A 24766-nucleotide genomic window follows, 5' to 3' on the forward strand; every position below is an offset into this window, starting at 1 on the left:
AAGCAGTCCAGAGGCCTTGGAGGGTGAAGACCAGAAAGTTGGAAGACACCACCAGCTCAGGAGGAGCCATCGCGGGCATCCAGTGGGGGCAGCACCACCAAATGGAGAGCTCTAGGTTTTAGAAGGCTCGGGGTGGGGGGTGGGGGCATGGGGGATGGGCGGGTCTTTTGTCATCTTCTCCTGGGTGCCAGGTGGGGATGGGACACAGAAGAAAGGAAGTGGGTGGAGGATGGGGGACTCCTGGGGACCACGTGACACTTGGCTCAAGGGCTGGACGTCACCAGGTGGTGGTGGAGTCTTCCAGGGTAACCCTTCGGGGTGCCAAGGCCACTCCTGCCACCCTACTGCCCCCGACCTGCGAGGGGACAGCCCTGGCCAACGAGGCAACCCAAGGAGTGCGGTCTGGGGTAAGGTATGAGAGGCTCCCCCCCTCCCAGGCCGGCAGGTGGGCGGGGCCGTGACAGGGAGCGGCGGGGTGTGACTCGGTCTAAGCCATGGCCAGGTAGTGGCCACAGGGTTCCCACACCTTCCAGGCTGGCAGCTGACTGCCTGCTCACCCGTCCTGGGCCCCTCTGTTAGCCCCAGGTGTCCTTGGCCCTCCAGAACATGAGGGGGGACAGTTATCTCTGCAGGGATGAAAGCCACACAGGACGTCCCTCAGGGCTGTCACCTGCCCAGGGCTCCTGCACAACCAGGGCTCCCTCACAGCTGTCTCCTCTCACCTCTTGCCTCCAGCACCTGGAGCTCAGCTCCCCTTGGCTCCTAGCTGTGTGAGTGAGCGAGACTGTGCAAGTGAGTGTGTGAACGTGAGTCTGTGGCTCTGCACCAGGCCTCACAATGAAGTGGACACACAGAGCAATGATGTCCCTCAGGTGGGCTGTCAGTGAGCCCTGCTACATGCACGAATATGTACATGCTTGCCCACACTTGCCCACACACATGTGTACACACACATGTGCACACACATACACAGGCACACCCCTGCTTCTGCTCCAGAGGCCTTGGTGCCCTTCTCTGTGAAGACCACACCGTCCCCACAGGGAGAGCCTCGAGCTCTCTCATCAGGATATCACCACCTCGTTCTTCGGTGCTGTGCCCGAACACGGTCTGCCCTTTCAGGAGAAGAAGATCTTCGCCGTCTTCGGACACTACCCGGTGATCCGGGCCACTCTGCGGAGGAAGGGCTGGGTGGAGAAGAAATCCCACTTCCTGCCCAAAGTCCTCCCAGGCCCCGCGGACAAAGACAAGGGGGTCACTGGTAGAGTATTGGGGACACCTGGTCTTCTTGCATAGGGTGTCTGTCGTAGGGCCAGGAAGCCGGCCTTCCTGCATGTGAGGACACCACACCTGCTGGGGTCCGATCCCTGTTCTTCCACCCCCGGGCATCCTATCCAGTACTGGTCACTTGCTGGTGGCCCCACGTCCCCACCCATGCCTGGCCATCCCTCTTCCAGCTCCAGCTCCCCAAAGGCCACTCCCATGCTCCCACAGTGCAGCTGGTCTTCCCCAGAACTCTGCCCTGTGGGTCTGTCCTGAATGGGTCCCACAGTCACAGAGACCCAGGTCAAACATCCCCTCCCACCACACCTTGCATCCTGAGACTCTGCCACGCCCACCCTGAGGGTGCCTGGGCCTCCAGGATCCCTGAGCACAGCCCTGGTGGGGTGGGAATAGGTGGCCCGCAAAGGGACAGTGTGTCTGGACCATGTTGCCATCTGTTTGCTGTGGGGACTGAGTGTGGCCGGGCTCCGAAGGGCAGCACCAGTGTCGCTAGCGTCTCTCTCACATGTGTTATCTGCAGATAATAACTATGCTGAGGTCCAGGCAGATCAGGAAGTAGCCTCGGGGAAAGCTGAAGACATCCACGAGGTGATGGTAGGTTCCCGAATGGTGAGTGAGCTGCCTTCATACCCACCTCCCTGGGTCCTGTTGCAGGGGAGGACAACAGACTGGTCACACCTCTGTACCAGGCAGCCAAGGCCTGGCCACCCAGGGGCAGGGCTGGCCGGCTGAGCTGGAGGGGGCCCCGGAGAAACTGGCTTCCTTTCTATTTCTTTCCCCGTAAAGGGCCACACAGCTGGCACCTACAAGTCCTTTACAAATGTGGGTGACTGTGGGGTGCTCTGAGGCCCGGGCTGGCATGGCAGCCGGTTCCATAAGAGCCAACTGCACGTAGCAGCTACCCCTGCCTTCTCCCCTACCATTTTCTGGATATTCACCTATTGCTAATTCCTTACCCCTGGATACTTCGTACCTGCTGTGTACTTTGGTATTGTGTATGCATCTTTGACTTATTTCGGTCTACCAAAATTTGCGTTTTTGCCTCTTCCTGGGCAGTTTTAAAGCTTCATTCTACTGCTGAAGAGTCTCCCATTTTAGTTTGTCCTCACTTTTTGCTCTTTTTCTTCTTCCCTCCCTCCTTCCTTCTTCCTTTCCTCCCTTCAGTACTGGGAACTGAACCCAAGTGTGCTCTATCACTGAGCTACGGCCCTTGCTCTTATTCTTTATTTGGGGACAGGGTCTCACTGAGCTGCACAGGCTGGCCTTGAACTTGGGGTCCTCCTGCCTCAGCCTCCCAAAGTGCTGGGATCACCGACCTGTGCCACTATGCTTGGCTCTTTACCTGGATTTGACCTGTACTCCCAGGGAAAAAACGGCCAAGAAATTCCCTCTCCTGGGAAAGGCTTGCCATCCATTGCTCTTGGCTCCATAAGCACCAGTGTTGTGACACCACCTGGTGTGGGCATCGCCACAGGGAGCATCACCACCGCCCTCTGCCTCGTACCGCTGTCCCAACCCGATCACAGCAGGTGTGACTCAGCTGACTCTCTTCTCACTCAGGACACGTTTGTTACTCTCCTCGATGTTTTAGGAGACACCGGATCCTGTCTCTGCTGCTCTAACAGTCACTCCTGTTTTCTACATCCTAACCCTCTCAGGGGCCTGCATTTGTTCCACAGCCCCAGGACTGCTAGTGATATAGGAGAAGAAATAGGACCTCCAGGTAATAGAAGGGAAATCTTACAACTCCCAACCTGTTAGATGTCTGTATGTCGAGTTCTCGTTCTCTAAAAATTGAAGAATGAATTCTAGGAACAATGAAGGTTAAGAATAAGAAAATACTTATTGAGAGGAGAGCTTCTGAGAGGCAAGGACCCCACTTTACAGGGAAATTTTTATAGAGCAAAAACCATGAGGGTACAACATGCGTTAAAGCTATGATCAACCAATAAGATTACAAATATGGTTGCTGAGGTAATAGGGACCCAACAGGGAAGCCAGTCACATAGCAAGAGCACATGGAAAGAACGGAGAACCTCTCAGGCAGGTGATGGATCCGGGGGTCTCAGTCACCCACTGAGGCGACTGATGCCCATCTAGACTTTACCAGACCAGGTGTTACCACGTATCTCATCCCTTAGGGAAATATGTAGGCCTGGTCCTTTTGGGGTTATCTTGAGGCTTGGCCCCCAACTGATGTGCTTCTGCCCACAGTTGCAGTGTGTTTTCACCTTTTGTCCTGACTCTGTCAAGGGCTCAGCCCTGTTTTATTGCCTAGTATATTTTTACCTTACTCAGCTGTCTATAATACTAGGGTCACTGGCTTCCATCCTGAAAGCCTGCTTTAGTGTTTAGTCTAGCAAGTGGGGAGCACTTATTGGTTTTGTTCAGTTCGGGTTTTGTGTTTTGGGGGGTTGGTCTCAAAAAGCCTACTTTCCCCCTTCATTCTCCAAAAGACATTTTCTCTGGAGTAAGCTTCCCCGTTTGCAAAGGTTGCATCTATGCACTATCAGATGCCATGCTGTTGTCTGGCCACCTTCATCTTTGTTCGTCACCTTTTGTAGGTGTCATCTTTGTTCCCGGGAAGATCATGTCTGTTTGTCTGGGTGCTCTAAGAGTCCACCTTTTGTTTCTTAGCAGTTGCGATGTTTCTGGGAATTGTTTTCAGATATCCTTGTTGGGATGTGTGGGTGTCTGGGGTCTCTGGGGTGAGAAGTCCCTGGTCCATTGCTTCTGCCCATTCTCTTTGCCCCTCCAGGGAGCCTCCAGCTAGCATGTCACACTGCGCCCAACTTCCTTCTCCTACGACTCCACATGTAGGGATATCACTGTGCCCGGTTCCCCGACCCCAGGCTCTTCTGCATGACCCCCATGCAGCCCTTCTAACATCTGTGTCTGATTCCCTACTGGCCTATCTTTTACCCCAACGCTCTGGCCAATTTTAGTGACTGTGTGTTTTTGACCTAATTCATCACTGGAAGAGCTCCTCCTACTGACTCATTTTTGTCACAGATTTCCCTTGTCTTCTTGTATATGAGTCACTCTAGATGCATTTCCCTCTGGCTCAGGAAGGTGGTCACTTTCCTGGTTTATTAGCATCGGATGTGTCCTTCGGTGCAGTTGCATTCAAGTTTCCTGCCTGTTCCTCTGCTGTCCTGTTTGTCTCCCTCACACTAGTCTGTAGGGCTTCTCTGCGTGTCCTGCCTGAGAGGCCATGTCTGACAGATGTGTCACAAACATCTGCACCCATTCTGTGGGGCCCAGCTTACCTGCTCCTCCTTGTGACTGGCGCCTGGATCACTGTCCAGGCTGTGTGGACAGAGGTTGTGAGTGGCCTTTGGAATGGAAAACAACCTGTCCTGGGACTGACTTCACCAACTTGGGCTGTGGTCGTCAGGCTGGAGGAATCTGATTCTTTCTCATCTACTATTTCCCCTTAAGTTTAAAAAATATATTTAGACTAATAATTTGATTGCTATAGAAGTTCACTTATTATAAATGTACAATTCAATAAATTGCAGTAATTTCATAGAGTGGTTCAGTGAATGCCACACTTGGCTTTGGGACATTGGTCCCTTGTGGTCCCTGTAAATGTTTCCTTTATCCCTTGTTCGTACCCGACCCTGCCCAATGCCAGTCTGTCTCTCTCTGTAGCTTGCACTGTCTGGTTTTTAAAGCCAGAAATTTTAAAAAATTATTTTGATCTTTTAAAATTCATGTCGGCATATTTATCATTTTCAGTGCTAGGCTCTTGTCGCTAGAAAAGATGGGACAACCAGGAACAGCTGGCGAGAGAGTAAGGTTTAAACCAAACCATGTCAATGATTTCATTAATTAAATGAATGAACAATACAAAAATTTTCAGAATCTTTTTTTCTTTCTTTTGGTACCGGGGATTGAACTCGGGTCCTTGAGCTTACACAGCAGGCGGCAAAACCACTGAGCTAAATCCCCGGCCCTCAGAATCATTTTTTTAAAAGATTGTGTTTACAAGAGACACCTTTATATATTATTACATAGAGACATTGAAAAAGAATAAATAGGGCCAGGGATTTAGCTCGGTGGTTCCGTCACGTGCCTTGCAAGTGCAAGGTCCCGAGTTTGATCTCCAGTACCAAAAAAAAAAAAAGAATAAAGAGAAGTTAAATCGTAAAACATTAACAAAAAGAAAGCTGATAGGCTGTATTAATATCACACAGAGGAGGCTTTAAAGCAGGAAAGTTACTAGACAGAAAGACAGACAATATTTCATAATAATAAAAAGTGTCCACTCAACAGAGGGGCACAATTCTAAATTCATATATAATTAGTAAAATAGCCTCAATAGATATGGAGGAAATATTGACAGAAGTAAAATAAAGTAAGTAGACAAATCTACACTCATAGTTTGGAGTCTTTAGCACACTTTTCTCAGTTCCTGATAGAAACTGATAAAAATCAGTAAAGATACAGACTCTGAACAACACTGCTCACCAACTGAGCCTTGCTGACCTGTTGGGAACACTTGATGTGGTAACTAGGAGGTCCACATATTTTCGAGGGGGGAGGCAGTACTTGGGATTAAACCCAGGGCCTCTGCACTGAGCTTCATCCTCAGCCCTTTTAAAATTTTTTATTTTGAGACAGGTTCTCGCTAGATCACTAAGTTGCCCAGGATGACTACAATAAGCAGTGTGGGCTTGGGATAAATAGATGAACAGACAACGTACCAGCACAGTGCAGGAGGACGCCCTCACAGGCAGGACCTGGGCTTATACACCCTGCATCCTGCTTCACAGGCTCCCGAAAGCTAATTTGTAATGTGTCAAGTGATGGGTGAAAGTTAAAACACATTGCAACATTGAAAAATGGATAAAATGCATTTTGTTGACATTGAGAACTGTTTCTGAGCTGGGTATGGTGGGCACTCTTGTAATCTCAACGTCCTGGGAGGCTGAGGGATGGGATCACAAGTTCAACCCCAGCCTGGGTGACTTAGTGACTTAGGGGAACCCTATCTCAAAATTTAAAAATATATGAAAAGAGCTAGAGATACAGGTCAGTGGAAAGGCCCTGCATTCAATCCTCGGTACTACACACAGTTTCTTTAAAAACACCCTAAAGAGAGTGAGAAAAGAAGGCCCAGGCTGGAGGAGCAGCTTGCAGCATGGCGGCCGTGGCAGCTTCTGATCCAGACAGTACGGAAGACAGGAGTCAATAAGCGGAGATGCTCAGAGGTTGGCACACACTCTTCACAAAGGAGGGGACCAGATATCCAGTGAGACACAGGTGGGTGCTCAGCATCCCCGCTCATCAGCGAGGGACCCTGCGCCCCAGCACAGCTGAGACAAGTGTCGGATGCTGTCACTCAGATGCAGGTGCCATGGGGCAAGCCTGCGGGTGGCACAGCCTCTGGAAAAGCCCCAGGCAGTTCCTAGAAACCTGGGTGTCCATGTCTCCTGTGAGCAGCCTGTCTGCTCCTTGGTCTTTATCCAAGAGGCATGAACACATCTGTCCTCAGAAGACCTCACCTCATAACCCCGAACTAATGACACAACCATGATGAGGAAGGCACTGTGGCAGCCCAGGGCCCACCAGTGCCAAGCTCAGGAAAGGGAACCCTGCCCAGTGGCAGAGTTAGGGTGCTGTCAAGTTGCTACCACTGGGACAGCACGCTGTGGTGCCAGGGCCTTCCGGGAGCCGAAGGGTTTGTACCCCGATCTGAGTGCCAAAGATGGCAGCACACATGTGTGAAGGGGCAGACTTCACTCTTCTGAGCTGGCCTTGTGCTCCCAGCCAGGTGTTCTTTTTATCTAAGAAATCAGTGTTCGTTTGGAATATGTAGTGCTTACATTTGTTTAAGGAACTGGTGTATGTGAGCATCATACCTTGATCATTCTCAGTCCCTTTAGCCTCCAGCCCCCAACCCCTCACCCCTCCCCATTCCCATCTTCACCTTCAAAATGTGTTTCCCCATCTCTCCTTTATTTTACTCTTCAATTTATTTATTTTGGATTTCTCATAGAAGAGAGCAGTGTGAACTTTCTGTGTCTTATTTTACCTAACATTGTGGTCTCAGGTTCCGTATCTTCCTGGAAATGACATGACATCAGTCTTCTTGATGGCTAAGTAATGTTCCATGGTGTATATATACTGGATTTTCTTTATCCATTCATCTGTTGATGGGCATCTGGGCTGTTTCCAGCGCTCAGCTATTATGAATTGTGGGCATTCATGGATCACTATAGTATGTTTTTAATTCTTTTGGAAATATTTCTGGAAAGGTAGAACTGGGTCACATGAAGTTTCTATTCTTAGTTTTTTAAGGACTCTCCGTACTGATTTCCATAATGGTTGTACTGGTTTACAATCCCACCAACAAAATAAGAAGAGTTTTTTCCCCTCGCACCTCCTCACAAGCATTGCTTTGTGTGTGTGTGTTCTTGATAATGGCCATTCTGAATGGAGTATAATGAAAAATCAGAACTCTAAACGAAGTTTCAAAAGGATGTTAGAAAATGGAAAGACATCTCCTGTTCCTGGATAAGGAGGAAATTGTTGAAATGGCCATATTACCAAAGTGTCATATAGATATCAGAAATCCCTATTAAAATACCAACAACATTCTTCACAGAAGCTATGGTAACAAAATAGCATTTTACTAACACAAAAATAGATATGTAGACCAATGGAATCGAACAGGAAGCACAGAACTCCCGGCACCTTCAGCTATCTGATTTTAGACAAAGGGGCCAAAACATATATTGGAAAAAAGGCAGCCTCTAAGAAACAGTGCTGGGAAAACTGGTTATCCACATGCAGAAGAATGAAACTAGACCCATGTCTCTCACCCTGCACTCAAATCAAATCAAAATGGATCAGAGACCTAGCTGTGCAACCAGAACGTTTAAACTCCTGGATGATAACGTAGGGGAAACACTTGAAACCCTGGCCACAGGCAAGGGCTTCTGAACAGAACCCCAGTAGCACAGGAAATAACATCAAGAATCAACAAATGGTATCACATCACGTTAAAAACCTCCTGCTCAGCAAAGGAAACCAGCAACAGAGGGAAGAGACAACCTACAGAATGGGAAAAAAGTCTGGCAGCTACTCTTCTTATGCAGGAGTAATATGTAGAAATCAAAATATTAACCCCCCCAAAGTAAGTCACCCAATCAAAAAACGGACAAATGAACTGAATAGACACTTCTCAAAAAAAGAGGTACAAATGGCTGATAAATACACGTAGAAATGTTCTTCATCTTTAGCCACTAGGGAAACGTAAGTGACAACAACTCCAACTGTGGTTTTGTAGAAAGACGTCCTGAGTGTCACCTATGGCAGCATTAGGCCCCAGGACACCCCTTTGCAAATCATGTGAGCGGGTGATTAGGGTGCATGGCCTGAAGGGGGCCCCTACAGCAGATTGGAGGTGGTCCTGCAGTGGTCCTGCCCTCCTGCAAGCCAGGACAACATCCGCAAGATAGGGAAGCGGGAATTGAAAGAAACACAGAGACAGAGACTTGAGAGAAACTGAGTCCTGGGCTGATCTAAGCCGGTCTGGGCAGCAAAGACAAAGGACTCCCGGGACGTGTAGTTTTTATTTGTTACAAGTGTGGGAGGGGAAACTGGGCAGCCTCAGGACACCTGTTGATAACAAGTATCGAGCAGGCAGCACTGTAGGATGAGGGGACAAAGGTATCTTTGCTGAAGAGAACAAGCGGTGAGTTCAGAGGGAAGAATTTAGCTGGAGTCAGTTGACCTTGACTGGGAGTGAACTCAGCCAAGCTCTGCTACTTCCAATGTAACACAGCCGAATTATGGAGGGGCAAGAAGCTTGTGCCACCATAGCCTGCTAATACTGGATGAAGGTGTCTGCTACATGGAGGGATCCTGTTTGTTCTTTGATGGGTGTGGGATGTGCCAGGACCTGGGGCTGATGGTTCCTGAACCTCTCTGCCAGCCTTCTGCCCCAGCCCCTGCTGGCTTTCACAGCCCGGTCAACACCCTTGGATGCAGAGGCATTACCCTGTCGCCACTGTGGTGTGAGCCAGGGCCACCGCTCCCCACCTCTCCTGGTGTGACAGTGCTGGTGACACTGTCGCACCAGGACCGACTGGGGCTGTCCCTGAAGGCCAGGCAGGGTGTTCTGGGGACCCCGAGGGCCCTCCGCTCCTGTGGGCACTGTGTCCCCATCAAGACTGAGCTGTCCTGTCTTCCTTGGGGTCAGACATCATGTGAGGCCCCGAAGTCTGGTAGACCCGTGGGCTAGGCGACCACCTTGTTCCTGTACCCAGCCAAGGTGCTGTCGCCTTCAGGGACTCTGTACACTTTCCCCTCTGGCCACAACTCCAGGGGCAGGGGCCTCGCCTAGCTGACCAGGACCCCACACTTACTTCTCTCAAATGCTGCTCGCCTAGTAGTGAACAGAACAAGATGTCCTCTGTCCCCAACCCATGCCCCAGGGCCTCAGCCTGAGTCCTGCCCAGTGGCCTTGGGACATGTGCAGGGAACTTATATGGATGCTTCCCTGGCTCTGGGTCTGCCATGCATAGAGTGTCCCCCATGTCGGAGGCCAGCTTTGGGGACAGTGGGGCTATCGCTCCCCTGGTAGCAGAATGACACCTGCAGGCTCCTTGAGCTACAGGGACAGCTCTGCTGAGCCCTTGCCTTTGTTCCCTGGTGGCTTCCTGAGTCAGGGCCCCAACATGGTGTTGGGGTCAGAATGCTCAAGCCTGCTGGACAGGAAGTTGGGTCCAGTAGTGGGGGATGGTGTGGGTATCGCTGACAGGCAGAACCTGGGCACAGAGTGTCCTGAGGTGCACACCAGTCCAGACCCATGGACGGGAGCCCTTGACATGCCCTGCCCGGGTGCAGCCTCACAGGCCCCTGTCCTCACTGCTCCCTCCAGCCTGCCCATCCTCCCCGACCAGGTCAGCTGCCACCCCACCCTCGTGCTGCGGCACCCACCCTTGGCGGGGCTTGCGCTGTCTCTGTGTCTCACGCACTTTCTGGATCTTGCTTTCTAGTGGCGATGGTTTCATCTCCAATCCAAGAAATTACTTCTCGCAGTGCCAGGCTCTGCTGAATAAAATTAAGTCTGTGAACTCTCAGACAGAAATCGATGGGCTGCGGAACATCTGGATTATAAAGCCTGCAGCCAAGTCCCGGGGCCGGGGTGAGTTTCCTGGGAATGGGTGCTCCGCAAGGGCAGGTGTGGGTCACTGCTGTGACAGCCACTGTTTGTGCCCAGAGTGAAGCCCCATCTCTGCATGGCTCTGTACGGGGAGGAAACGGGCACCGAATCCCCCAGTCACTGTGGAGCTTGTACTCCTGGGTGCCTGGCCCCCTGAAGAAGGCGTCCTTGGGCACTGCGCTGGGGTGGCAGCTCCTTGGGATTTTCTTCTTTGTATGTGAAAACTCAGCTGCTCCCTAGTTTCCTTATCCACATCACCTTGGTGGATCTGACCAACAGGCTTCTGCTGGCCTCTGAAAGGAATGAGCACTCTTCCCACACCATGCAGCCTCTCCTGGAGGCAGATCCTGGGTGCCTTTTACATTCTCTCTGTGGTGGCAGCTCCTCGGCCGCTCAGGGTTCATTCCCTTTCCTTGAGCTGCCGCTGCGATTGTGTTCTCTGTTTTCCTGACGTGTGTGTGTGTGTGTGTGTGTGTGTGTGTATAGGACTTCACAGTGGTTTTCTAATCTTATTTATGTTCCCGAAGAATCGACTTTTGGTTGTGTTTTTCAGCTTTTCTGTGAGGTATTTTCCCCTTGCTCTGACTGAACTCGTGCTGAGTCCAGCTACCTCCTGTCTTCCTCTAAAAAAGAGGAAAAGCTCTGTGAAAGCTCTGAGGCCATGCCAACATTAGCTGCACAGTCTGATTTGTGTCTTCATCTCTGTACCATCTACACAGCCTTCACTTTTATTTTGGACATTCTATTTTCCTCTCAAGTTACTTTGAAGAGCTTTTTTAGATTCACAAGTGATTTTTCAATTCTTTATAGACATGCGCTGTGTTGCATTTGGCTTTAAACGCCATCTTCTGTCTTGAAGCAGCCTGGTTCTGCGCCTACGTGGCCCATGCTCCTGGTGTCCTGCAGAGGTTCAGGGCTTCCTCCTGCCCCTGTGAGCACCCCTTGCCCAAGTGTGTGTGCGCATGCGTGTGCACATCTGAGTGTAGGTGCTTCCCCCCAGGCTCTGTCCTGAGCCCACTCCTCTTCCCGGGCAGCCTTTGTCTCCTCCCATCCGTCTGGCCACCCTTACTTCCACCATGGACACCTCAGACCCCATTTAGAACCAGTGCCCCGCCCTCTGACAGTGGCTCATTACTGTATCTTAAGCAAGATCCCGACTCCATCTAGCTAAGAAATCAAAATCTTGTGGCTTGTGAGAGGTCACCTGAGCCTTTGGGGATCTGTGGACAGAGCTCCCTCCACCTTGTGTCAATCAGAACAGGCTGGACAGTGCTGTGTAAGAAGCAGCCCCAAACCAGCAGCACTTAGTGAAACAGTTCACCTCTCAGTTGCACTTGTCACACATTGCAGGTAGCCTACGTAGATGGTGGGTGCTCTGTGTATCAAAGCCCCTTTTTATGGCCTCTCCCCTGAGGCCTCAGGGTGTCACAGCAAAGAAAAGTGGGCTGGAGGGCCTGCCCTGGCATTACATTCTGCAGCATACAGTGATACTTGTCCCGTGTGTCCTGGGTCATGTGAGTCACATGTCCTGCATGGGGAGTGAGGGGGAACTGCAGGGCCTGTGCACAAGCAGAGGGCTCCTCCCCTCTGTCCATTACCCTTGGTATGAGCCCCCCTGGACTCCCCTCAGGGACCCCCCCCACCTGAGTGTGTCCTGCATGCCCGGCCACTCCTGGTCTCAGGCCTCTCTAGGGTGCGGTTGGCTCTGTGCTGGAAGAGCTGGGTGGTGGGCAGCAGTGGCCCATTCATCAAGTTCACCAAGCCTGGCCGTGCTGCCTCTGTCCTGGACCACAGCCGGGGCATGGGGCCACGCGGCACTGGAAGAGTAGCTGCCCCTTGCAGACATAGTGTGCATGGATCGCATGGAGGACATCCTGGCACTGGTGGCTGCCGACCGCCCATCCTCCCGGGACAATAGGTGGGTGGCGCAGAAGTACATCGAGACGCCGCTGCTGATCTACGACACCAAGTTTGACATCAGGCAGTGGTTCCTGGTCACTGACTGGAACCCCCTGACCATCTGGTTCTACAAGGAGAGCTATCTGCGCTTCTCCACACAGTGCTTCTCCCTGGACAGCCTGGACAGGTCAGTGAGTTTTGGGCCTGGGGTGTGCGAGCACCGGGCACAAGCACAGACACACCCAGGATGGGGTGAACCCCATCACCAGGCAGGTCCCTGCGTGGCAGGAGCCAGCTGTGGACCTCGGAGACTGGCTGTCCACATAAAGAGGGTACCTGCAGCCTGTCCACCCAGCTGGCTTCCTCTAGGGGTTTTGTAAATGTCACTCAGCAGCCAGCCCAGGGAAAGGAGGGGCTGGATGTCTAGGGGAATTTTGCAGGAGGTCATTCAGAGTCCAGGGGACTGAGACCTTGCTGGAGGTGAACTATGCTCCCAGGCTTGGGGTGGCCACACAGGGAGTCAAGCCCCCGAGATCAAACTGGTGAGCTCACACCATGAGGCCACACCTGAGAGGCCATGCCTCCAAGGTCATCCCCCCAGGTCAGATCGGCAAGGTCTTGCCCCCGAGGTCATGGCCCTGAGGGCACATCTGTAAGGTCATACCTGTGAGGTCACACCTGCAAAGTCGCACCCCTGAGGTCCTGCCTGGGCTGGGCTAGGAGAAGCCATTGCACCCATGTCACTGCTTCCCACCTCTGGACCCAGGCTGTCTGTGCAGAAGTGGCCCGGGGACCCTGGCCCCACCCTGGGCCACTTCTCCAGGCCTCAGGCTGTCTACCCTCCGTCTGAACAACAGGCAAGTCCCTGAACCTGTGTGTGAGTAGGCGTGGTCCCACAGGTGCAGACAGGAGTTAGTCACTGAATGTGAGCACCAGGGACCTTGTGCCACCATTTCTTACTTTTCAGGCTCCCTTCTAGCTGGTAGAGACTTTTTTCTGTTTTCTGAGCCCATCTAATTCCCAGTCCTGTACCTGCCTGATCGCCAACCATTCAGATGAAAATACTCTTAGCTCAAAACGTAGTTCGTGATGTAAACGATACCATTTGTTTTGAGTCCATTCAGAACAAGGCAAGAATGTAAATGAGTGGAATTTCCCCTGACCTCCCTGGTGTCACCTCACCTTCCCCATCAGTCCTTCCGGGCCTGGTACCCCACTGGAGTGAGCAAGTAGGGACAGCGAGGTGGGGAAGCCAGTACCCTGATGCCCCAGTGGGTGGTCCTGGACGGTGGGCTCCTCCTCCCTTCACCTTCAAGGTGCCACAGTGCAGGTCCCTCCAGCCACCACTGGCCTCACAGACACCCTGCCTGCAGCGCCATCCAGAAGCACCTCCCGAGTGAAAAGGGCCGCAGCCCACTGCTGCCCAGCCACAACATGTGGAGCAGCACACGGTTCCAGGAGCACCCGCAGGCCCAGGGCCACGGGCCCACGTGGGGCAGGCTCATCTAGCCACCCATGAAGAGGGCCGTCACGCACGCCATGAAGGTGGCCCAGTGCCATGTGGAGCCTTGAAGAAACAGCTTTGACCTCTATGGTGCTGACTTCGTCCCGAGCCGAGACTTCAGGCCCTGGCTCATCGAGATCAACTCCAGCCCCACCGTGTACCCGTCAACACCTGTCGCAGCCCAGCTGTGCGCCCAGGTGCAGGAAGACACCATCAAGGTCACAGTGGACCGCAGGCTCGACCGCTCCTGTGACATTGGCAACCTCAAGCTTCTGTGGTGGCAGGTGAGCAGGGTGGCTGTGAACACCGAGTTCTGGGGGTGTCCTGTGCCGCAGACAGCTCTGCCTCCTGGGCCCTGGAAGCCAGATGGAGCTGCAGGCCACCAGTCCTTCTGGAACCTTGGATGTGGATCCTGTTTCCAGCTCTGGCCATGCTCCGATGCCTGCAGGCCTGGGCCAGCCTCACTCATCTACACTCAGTGAAGGACTCATTGTTGGACACTTGAGGTCCTGGAGCCCTGGCCTGGGTGTGTGACGCCTTCCTAGCCCTGTGGGGGAGCTCCTGGGGCTGCTCCTCTGGACTTTCCAGCTGGCCAGGCACAAGGCCTTGAAGTCTTTGCCCCTGGACTCCTACCTGGGAGCCCAGACCCGTGCCCAAGTTTGTTACTGATTTCCAAGCCCAGGACGGGTCCTTTTCTCTCTCAGAACTCCTAAACTGATAATCAGACCAGTCCGGCAGCACAGGAACATGGAGCGAAACTCACAAAGCAGCTTCTGAACCCAACGGGTTGCGTGATCTCTGAAGCAGAGTGAAGACAGGAAAGGAAGGGTTAGGCAAAGGCGGAAGGAGAACCGTGTCTGGAAACTGGCAGGCAGATTTCCCAGGAATTCAGGGCCCACCTCTTTTTCTGCTCTTCTTGGGGGGGGGTATGGCTCTTTCCATTGTCTGCACAGCAACTGTCAACCCTCAAGGTGATGGGTTGTCATTTAGCATGCAGGTGGGACTATTGGGGTGGAGGCTGTTGGGGTCATTCAGGCTTCCTGGCAGGCCCAGCCGGTTTCTACCTGAGAAGGGACCTCTGGCCTCAAGACAGCACCCTGGGAGCCCCTAACCTGCACCCTTCCTCCCAGCCCGCCGTGGAGCTGCCACCTCTCAGCGTGTCTGACCTCTGCGTGGAAGGCGTCGGCATGAGGAGGGCCAAGAGGCAGATGCCACCCGTTCCCACTGTCAGAGTCTCAGCATCACTCCCAGAGGTTCAGATGCTTAAAGTGCCTCACCCCTCAGCCATGCTGGACCCGGTGGGCAGACCCCCTCGAACCCCTGTCCCTCAGGATGGGACCCCGGGGGACAGAAAGGTGCCTGTGCCCCTGGGGCCTGCCGCAGGTGAGAGGGGATATGGAGTGAGGCACAGCCATGCTGAACCCCACAAGAAACAGGCACACGCTGCCTGCAGCTGGCAGCCCATGGACCCTAGGGGCCTGAGCAGCATCCTAGCCAAGGCTCAGCCCACCCGACACACAGCTCTGGACTTGCCAAGTGTGCAGCCCCTGGTGCCCGTGCCTCAGAGACTGAGGATGGTAGCCGGTGCTCTGCATGGGCTGCCCCCGGCACCAGGTAACCCTACAGAGCCGTGTCTTTGTCTTGTCCCTGTCCTGTTTGTGTGGGCTCAGGGAGGGAGGCCAGGCTGTATCCTGCAGTCAGGGCACAGGGCAGGCTGGGTACCACTAGGGTCTCAGTGAGTGTGGCCAGTTCCAGAGCAGCAAAGTGGGGCCCTGGGCAGCAATTCCAGTGAGTTTCCCTTGGTAGGACAAGGGCGGATGGTGCTCATGTCTCGCTAGCACTGAGGGTGCATGGTAGGGAGCCAGAGTGTGTCCAGCACCGTGGTTCCTGCAAGTTCTGAGGGGGCTGACGGTCATGGGCGAAGGCAGGCATGCTGGGCTGCGTCGGCCCCAGAGCTTCTGTGGTATCCTGAGAGGATGCATCCCAGAAAGGACAGCATCAAAAAGAAAAAAGAGGAAAATTATGCGGCCATCCTTTATGGTTTCTTTCTCTTGCCTGTACTTCCTACATTGAATTTGAAATTTCATGGTTTTTGTGTCTGATGATCTGGTGATTCTAATAGGTTAAGTTTTTGGCCCTGTTCTCTCTGCTGTTTCGTATTTTATTATAAACTGCTCATTTTAGAAACAACCACAAGGAGTGTGTGCTCCTCCCAGGTGTGGAGGAGGAGGCTCCGCACCTCCAAACCCATAGGCCAATGCTCAGAAAGCTGGTTGACCCTGAGCTGCTGGGGTCCATCTCCCCTGGGGTGTCTCCTCCCGTGCTGTGCACTAAGGGCAGCCGTGTGTGGACAGTGAGCTCCTGGCTCACCCTTGCATGGGGTTGTAGCCCCTTGGCAGGCTGCTTGCTTGGGGTAGAGGCCTGCCCCCCCGCCAGGGGCTCTCTGTCCCCCACACCCAGGATGCCCCATGGGCGCCCTGCCCTGCCCGGACCTGGTCTTGCCTTACTGTTTCACCATCTGAGATGCTGTCCATATGCTGGGTCCACACTTGGTCTGGACCCATCGGCGCCTCCCTCACCAAGGGCTTGGTGTTCCTCTCTGTGCCCTGTGCACAGCCTCCCCAACTCTGTGTCTCTCTCAGGAAGGCCCGGGACCATCCTCCCCTTCAGCCCTGAACCCTTACTCGGTGCAGGGAGACACCCTTTTTCCAGCCCTAGGACAACTGGGGAGAAGCTGCCAGGGGCTGGTGAGTGTGTGTGTGTCTGTGTGTGTGTGTGGGGGGGTCCCTGCCCCCTGCCCCCTGCCCCCTGCCCCCTGCCCCACCCACATCTGTGTTTGCAGTCCTCCTGCCTTTGCCTCCCAGCTGGGGCTCCGGCGGGTGCTGTGTTCTAGTTCTGGCTGTCTGGCACAGCGCCCTCTCGCCCCGCCCACCTGGGACAGGCTGGGCCTGTAGGTGGGAGTCAGAGGGACACCGGGGAAGGGGCGGCCCTCAGTCCCTAGGCCTTCACCAGGCACGACGATGGGGTGTCCGGTGGGAGGGGTCGGCGGGCCGGAGTGCCGCAGAGACCAGACCCGGTGAGACGCTGGGGCCAGACGCTCAATGGGCGCGGACTCAGAGGGGCGTGGCTTTTGTTGGACAGGCGTGGTTTGCGGCTGCGCAGAGCTGTGGTCTGGGCTGTGGTGGGTGTGGTCTTGGGCGTGGTCGCAGTGGGCGTGGCCAGGGTCCCGCCCCGCCCCCGGCTTGGTCTCAGGAGCTCGTGAGAGCAGCTGCAGGCTGTGTGGGCGTCGCTGCCGGGGCTCGTGGATGGGGGCATATCTGGGCCCGGGTGGGCGCAGTCTCCACTCCGAGACCTGGAGGCCGTGGGTGCCGTCTCAGGTGCCCACGGGTCTGAGCGCCCTCTCCTTGCAGGGGCCCCGAGTGACCCCACTTTGTGCCTCGTGTGTAACGGCTCATCTGCCCTGCAAGCGCTGCGGCTCCTTCTCCGTCGCCATCCTTCAGGGCTCCTGCTTCGTGCGGCTCGGGACGCTCGGGGTGACGAGGACCGTGACTGGACCGCAGTGAGCCCGAGGCCCTCGGTGGCCGCTCGTGGAGGCGGACCATGTACCCAGAGCTATTTTAGAGAAATTGCACGGTCTCCGCCGTGGTGTTCATAGGACGTGCGTCCCGCTCCCCACCCTGGCTCTGTCCCTGCTCTGTCCATGCTCTTGTCCTTGTCCCCGTTCCCTGTCGCTGTCCCTGTCCCTGTCCCAGACACCACAGCCCGGGACAAGCCCCTCCTCGCTGGCTGCCGCCCTGGCCCCAGCCCCAGCGGCCTTGCAGGACCCTGGCTCGTCTGTGTACTCACGTGTTGAGCAAATCTGGCCGTGCTGATCTTGACCCCCTCCAAGGGGGAGGAAGGGGCCACCCCCAAAGTGGACCCCTTGGTTCCATGACTGCTAGACCCCTGGCCATGGTGGTCAGTGAGCCAGGCAAGTGGGGTCCACCTGGAGATGCGAGTGTGGGCAGAGCCCCAGGCCTCTCTGGCCTTGGGTGCCCAGTGGCTGGCACCAGCCCTGGACAGGGCATCTGCGGAGTGACCAGGACTGCCTCTCTGGGCCCTGGAAGGTCTGTGGTGGCCAGAGTGTGTCCCTGGGAGTTCCCATGTGGACACTGGTCCCAGAGGCAGGTGTGGAGAGTGGGCCTCTAGGGAACCTGTGATGGGTAGCTCTATCCCGCTCACTGGGCCCTCTCAGGGTGGCCCCTGCATTGCATGCTCCCCAGGGTGGCCGTGTCATGCCTCTGCAGTCCTGACACAGCTCGGGTCACCTCAGACATTGGTCCATGCTCTGGCCTCTCAGCCTTCAGAACAACGAGCCAAATAAAACTCTCTTCTTTGTAAGTGTCCCAGTCTACCTGTTCTGTAACAGCAACGGAAACATAGCTAGCAGGGCCACTCCTCAGCCCCTAGGGACATAGGGCTGGGGGGATCTTGACTCAGCCACCAATCCGTCTCTAGAACCCTCTCCCCATGGCCTGCCCCCTCCTCGAGGTCACCCACCCCAAGTCATCCGCACCCCCTTCCTCATGGCCCTGAGATAGCAGGCAGGCCTGGTCTGAGCCCCACGAGGAAGGTGTCAGCGTGAAAACCTCCCACCCCTACCTCCTTGGCTCTCCTGCAGTGTAGTTACTGGGAACCATCAGGAGCCCCGGGGCAGTGTGGGGTCCTGGCTGCCTGTCTTGGAGATGGCCACAGGCTGACACTGGGCTTTCCTTCCCAAGGGGCTGCAGCCTGATACCTGTTTGCTGGCAGTGCAGGTGGGGGACTCAGGGTCCAGTAGTGACTAGAATTCCAGCTCAATCCTGCAAGTGAGTGGGGCCTGGGTAGAAGGAGGCTGGGTAGGGGCTGTAGCCCTCAGGCTGCCAGAGGGGTGGGGTCCTGGGCATAGGTGATGTTGGATATTGATGCCAGCTTTGTCCTTTGCTTCCATCTCATGGGGCTGAAAAGCCCCAGCCTGGTTCCTGGGTTCCTTCTGCCTCAGCCAGAGTCCGTGTTCTTGCCTGGCTGAGAAGCGGGTACCACCGCCCACACTGGGGGTGCCCTGTGCCGGCCAAAGTCCCAGGCCTGCCCAGGCCCGTACATGGCGCTGGGGTCCTCACCACACCCCTCAATGCCCCCCACTTCTCCATGTTCCCCACAGGGCATGGCGACCTCCCTTGGCTGAAGCAGCTGCAGGAAGCCCTGGCTGCTGACAGTGACAGATGCTGACACAGGACTCAGAACAGCCACCCTTGGTACCCACTCCATAGATCCAGTGTGGGGACAGACCTGACTCATTTTCCTGTGTTCTTGCCTGCATGATCCCGAGAAAGCCACAGTCTCCATCTGGAGCAGCTGCTCCTGCCACCTCCCAGAGACCAATCTTCCTGAACCTGGGGTTGGGGGTCAGCGAGCGTCTCCTCTCTTTCAGTAGCAGGGTGGCAGGTGTTCCTTGTTGCCATGGAGACGGAGTGGCATGGAAGCCACTGAGCGCCCTCCTCACTGGCAAGGGTCCCCCAGCATGGGCCTTCAGGGGACTCTCACAGAGCTCTCTGAGCTGCCCCCAAGAATGTCCACTTCCCTGCTGTGACAGGAACATTCAGGGGGCTATTGCTGCTGTCATCTGCAGACTCTGTGACCCCAGCCTGGGCCCCAGCCATTCTTCCTCCTGCTGGCCTGCTGAGGGTGCAAAACCACAGCCCCTCTGCCCAGTAGACCTCATGGCCTGACTCCTTTTCCTCGGAGGACAGAGATCAGGCACTGTGGGGTCGGGGCTCTGGGGGGTGGGCATGGGATCCAGGTATGCCAGTTAGAGGAGGGCTGTTGCTAGGGGCAAGAACCCCATAGTGACAGCAACCAGACGTGAGGCCAGGCTATGGACAGCTGTGCAGCCCCCACTAGGCTGGACCTCAGGACACCCGACATTCACCATGCCCCCCAGGCCTCCCCCAAACACGAGACATCTTGGGACTCGTGGGGAGGAGGATCCCCACAGTGGACTTCAGGTCATTTAGCGTCAGTGTGATGTTGTGTGACACTATCCTCTTCCAAGGGTCCCCATAAAGGACTGGGCCCCCCATGGGGTATGGCATCCAGGCCAGGGAAGGGGCTGAAGAGGCCGGGATTGGGGTGCTGGAGCAGGGTGGGGGTGGACAGTCAGGGCTCTGCCATTGACACAGACCCCTGTGCTTGCAGTGCCTCCCTTCCCACCCAGGACTGGGAGGTGGCAGATGGGGGTTGGGCCCAAGCTCGGCTCCTGTTCCTAGCCACATAGGGGTGCCCGAGGCTATGCCCAGAGCCTGATCTGGGGTGAGAGATTTGCCAGAGGGGCCTCCTTGTGACTTCAGCGTTGCCCTGCTGTCCTACGGAAGAGGCAAACAGGCCTATGTCCCTCCGGCTCCACACCATCCTACTGAGGCGAGAGGCACCGGCTGGAGGATATGTGCCTGCTGCCACCAAGTGGTGGTAGCATCGGTGCTGGGCTCTGAGTAGATCAGTACTCGGGATTCTGAGAACCCAGCCAGGGCCCCACAGCCCACCCCTCTGCCTGGGCCGGTGACACTGCCCTCCTCTCGACACGCACGGCCACACCTTCCCAGAAGGAAAGTGCTGAGGGACCGGGCCCCAGAATGGGGACAGACTTGTGCAGCTCGGTCACCTGCAGGAGATAGGATTTATTCCAGACCTGCAGTGAAGCCATCAGGACCTGGGTTTTTCTTAGTTGGTAAGTTTTTAATTACATTTTTAATTTCATTGGTTGATATTGGGTTGTTCAGAATTTTTAGGTCTTCTTCGTTCAACTTTGGTAATTTATACATATCTAGGAATCTGTCCATTTCTTCTGTGTTTTCCATCTTACTGGCTTATAGGTTCTTGAAGTAGGTATTGATTATCCTCTGGATTTCTGCTGGGTCTGTTGTAATTTCACCCTTTTCATTCCTAATTGCATGGATTTGGGCCTTTTCTTTCCTTTTTCTGATAAGGTTGGCTAAGGGTTTGTCAATTTTGTTTATTCTTTCGAAGAACCAACTCTTGGCTTCATTAATTTTTTGTATCGTTCTCTTAGTCTCCATTGCATTGATTTCTGCTCTGATCTTTATAATTTCCTCCCTTGTATGAGCTTTGGGTTTGTCCTGCTCTTCTTTTTCTAGAAGCTTGAGGTTCAGCATCAGGTTGTTCAATTGGGCTCTGTCTGTTTTCCTAATATGTGTATTCACTGCTATGAATTTCCCTCATAAGACTGCTTTCATCGTGTTCCATAGATTCCAATATCTTGTATTGTCACTGTCATTTAATTGAAGGAATTGTCTGATTTCTTCTTTAATTTCCTCTGTGACCCATTGGTTATTCAGAAGTGTGTTGTTCAATTTCCATGTGTTTATGAAATTCTTGTGGTTTCTTTTGCTATGGATCTCCAGTTTCATTGCACTATGGTCTGATAATGTACAGGGGAAAACTTCAGTTCCTTTGCACTTACTTAAACATGTTCTATGAGTGAGTATGTGGTCTGTTTTGGAGAATGACCCATGTGTAGCTGAAAAGAATGTGCATTCTGATTTTGTGGGGTGGAACAATCTGTTAAGTTCATTTGTTCAAGAGTTTGATTGAGTTCTAGTATTTCATTACTTATTTTTTTTGTCTAGTTGATCTATCTATTTGTGACAGTGGGGTATCGAGGTCCCCCACTACCATTGTATAAGTGTACATATGACTTCTCATGTCCATTAGTATTTGTTTTACATAGTTGGGCGCACTAGTGTTCGGTGCATAGATATTTATGATTGTCATCTCTTCCTGCTGGATTGTTCCCTTTACAAGGATGTAGCATCCTTGTTTGTCTCTCTTAATCAGTGTTGGTTTGAAATCTACTTGATCTGCAAGGAGAATAGCTACTCCTGCTTTTTTTTGGGTTTCTGTCACATGGAGTATGATTTTCCACCCTTTAACTTTCAGTCTATGAGTTTCTTTTTGAATGAAGTGTGTTTCTTGTATGCAGCATATTGTTGGATTTTGCTTCTTAACCCATTCTGCCAATCTATTTCTTTTGATTGGTGAATTGAGATCATTAACATTGATGGTTATAACTGATATGTATTGCCTTATCATTGTCATGACTTTTTATTTTTGTTGGATTCTCCCCCTTTACACTTAATTTCTTGTTGCGCAAATGGGTTCATTCTGCTCTGCTTCCTGGGGTTGTGATCCTCACTGTCTGTTCCTAGGATATTGTCTAAAATTTTTTGGAGTCCTGGTTTGGTATTTATGAAGTTCCTAAAGTGCTCTTTGTCATGAAAATATCTTATTTATCCATCAATTTTGAAAGATAGTTTTGCAGGGTACATCAGTCTGGGTTAGAGGCTGTTTTTCTTTAGGGCTTGGAATATGTCACTCCAAGCTCTTCTTGCCTTGAGGGTTTGTGTTGAGAAGTCTGCAGTGATTCTGATGGGTTTTCCTTTGTATGTGATTAGTTTCTTTTCTCTAACAGCTTGTAGAACTTTATTCTTCTGCTGAGTTTCTGGAATCTTAACAATTATATGCCTATGTGTAGATTTTTTTAATCAAGGCTATTTGGAGTCCTATATGCCTCACTTATCTGTATGTCAAGCTCTTTTTCCCTGCTTGGGAAGTTTTCTGCCATTACTTCTGTGAAGTTTTTTTATGTCATCTGCACTCTCTCCTCTTTCTTCATTGACTCCAATCAGTCTTATGTTATTCTTCTTTGCATCATCTAGCAGCTGCTGGATTGATTTCTTGTGGTCCCTTACAATTTCGAAGCAATTTTTCTTTTCCTGGTCACTAATTGCAATCTTATCTTCTATATCTGAAATTCTGTCCTTACATTGGCTCATTCTGCTGTTTAGACTTTCAGTGGAGTTTTTGATCTCCTGGAAATCTGTTTGCATCTGTTCTACGGATTCCATTTGTTTCCTATGTTGGGATTCCATCATGTTCCTCAGCTCCTCTCTAGCTTTATTAATCATGTCTTGCACTATGAGCACAATCTCTGCTGTTATCTGAGAAATTATTTCTGATTTCATTTTTTCCAGATCCTCTTTTGTTGCCAGTTCAGGGAGTTCAGGTGGTTGAGTATCAGAGCGTTCCATCTCATTTCCCTTTGGGGTTGCTGTAGGTGATCTGAAAGTTTGGTTTTGAGACTCGTTTATGTGTCTTCTCATTTCAAAAGGTGGGGTGGTGCTGTTGGCACCCACGCGGCTCACCTCCTCTGAGCTGGGAACGGTGGAATGGTGGCCTGGAAACCCCTTCCTCTGGGCTGGGAGAACCGGAACGGCACCCTGGAAGCCCCTTCCTCTGGGCTGGGAGCACTGGAATGGTGGCCTGGAAGCCCCTTCCTCTGAGCTGGGAATGGTGGAATGGCAGCCTGGAAGCCCCTACCTCTGGGCTGGGGTCCAGTCTCCTTCTGCCTTGTATCTCAAGTGCATTTTGTACACAACATAGAGATGGATTGTGTTTTTAAATGCATCCCACCAGTCTCTGCTTTTTTTTTTTTTTCCTGTACCGGGGATCAAATGCAGGACCTTGCACTTGCCAGGGAGGCACAGCCAGTCTCTGTCCTTTAATTGGAGAGTTTAATTCACTTACATCTATGGTAATGACTGATAAACAGGGATTGACTTCTGCTATTTAGTTATTTGTTTTCTGTATCTTGTGTTATTTTTCCTCTCAATGTCTCTATAACTGCCTTTTTAGGCGTTTATTTTTATGATGAATCATTTTTATTCTCTTTGTCTTTCCTTTTCTGCATATTTTTTTCATTTTTTGCCTTAGTGGTTACCTTGGGAGTTACAATTAAATCTGGTTTTTTGTTTGTGTGTTTGTTTGTTTGTTTGAGATAGGATCTCACTATGTATAATGGACCCTTGACTTAGGAACTCAATTCATTCTCAAGGGCTGATTGTAACTCAAGTTGGTTAATTGAAAGCTGAGGCTCCTTTACACAGGCTTCCAATTCTGTCTCCTATATGCAGGAAAATCTCAGGGTCCTTAGAGAGACATTGGCCCAGGATTTCTCAATTAACACCACATAGGAAAGGGTGTTGTCATGTTCCTTCCAGAACTCTTTAAGGGTTAAATCTGTATCTGAGACCATCTGGAAGCACAAGTGGACAGCATTTAGGTCATAACTCAAGACTTTGGTCATAAATTAAAACTAAAATTCCAGTCGTAACTGAAGTTGTTTGTATGTCAGGTTGGTCATAACTTCAGTGTCCACTGTAGTTCACTGGCCTTGAACTTGTGGTGACCCTCTTGCCTCCTACAGAAAAAGCATTTGGGAAAACCCCAGTCTTCATGATAAAAATGCTTAATTAGGAACTGAGGGGAACTGTTCAACAGGGTAAGGGCCACATGTGAAAGGCCCACAGTTAACAGTCATACTCCTGAAGGAGAACTGAAGACCAGGAATAAGACAGGATGCTCCCTTCCAACCTTTCCAACACAGCGCTGAATGTTCTGGCCAGAGAATCAAACAAGACAAGGAAATAGTAGACATTCAAAGTAGAAAAGAGGGCCAGGGATTTACCTCAGTGGTTCCGCTGCCTGCTGCTCAAGTGCAAGGACCCGAGTTTGATCCCCAGTACCAAAAACAAACAAACAAACAAAGTAGAAAAGAATCAGGATGATTTCTGCTCTCAGGTGACATGACCCAACCTGTAGGAAACCCTAAAGAATCCACACAAAAACATGCTCAAAGCTAACAAAGTCAGCAAAGTTCCAAGACACAGACTGCCATGGTTAGAGTGTGTCCCCCAAATATTCCTGTGTCAGAACCCCAGTTCCTTGGTGCAGCAGTGTTGGGAGGAGGGCCTAGCAGAAGGTGTTGCAAGCAGACAACCGGGGGGGTCACGCACCTTTTGACAGGATCTCAT

General features: G+C 52.5%; 1 protein-coding gene across 1 annotated transcript; it reads left to right on the forward strand.

Moving 5' to 3' along the window:
• Positions 1–494: 494 nt before the first annotated feature.
• On the forward strand, positions 495–18242 carry Ttll8 (tubulin tyrosine ligase like 8). Its single transcript, XM_087214210.1, is given in 11 exon segments — positions 495–502; positions 1041–1258; positions 1802–1890; positions 10072–10196; positions 10293–10441; positions 12302–12545; positions 13125–13215; positions 13592–14146; positions 14993–15476; positions 16505–16609; positions 17273–18242. Coding segments are annotated over 11 exon segments (2313 nt in total). The 3' UTR covers positions 17518–18242.
• Positions 18243–24766: the final 6524 nt, after the last annotated feature.

The sequence above is a fragment of the Heterocephalus glaber genome, unplaced genomic scaffold (genome assembly GCF_053883595.1).
Source record: "Heterocephalus glaber isolate CG9 unplaced genomic scaffold, H.glaber_assembly_v1.0 deba00001444, whole genome shotgun sequence".
NCBI lineage: Eukaryota > Metazoa > Chordata > Mammalia > Rodentia > Bathyergidae > Heterocephalus > Heterocephalus glaber.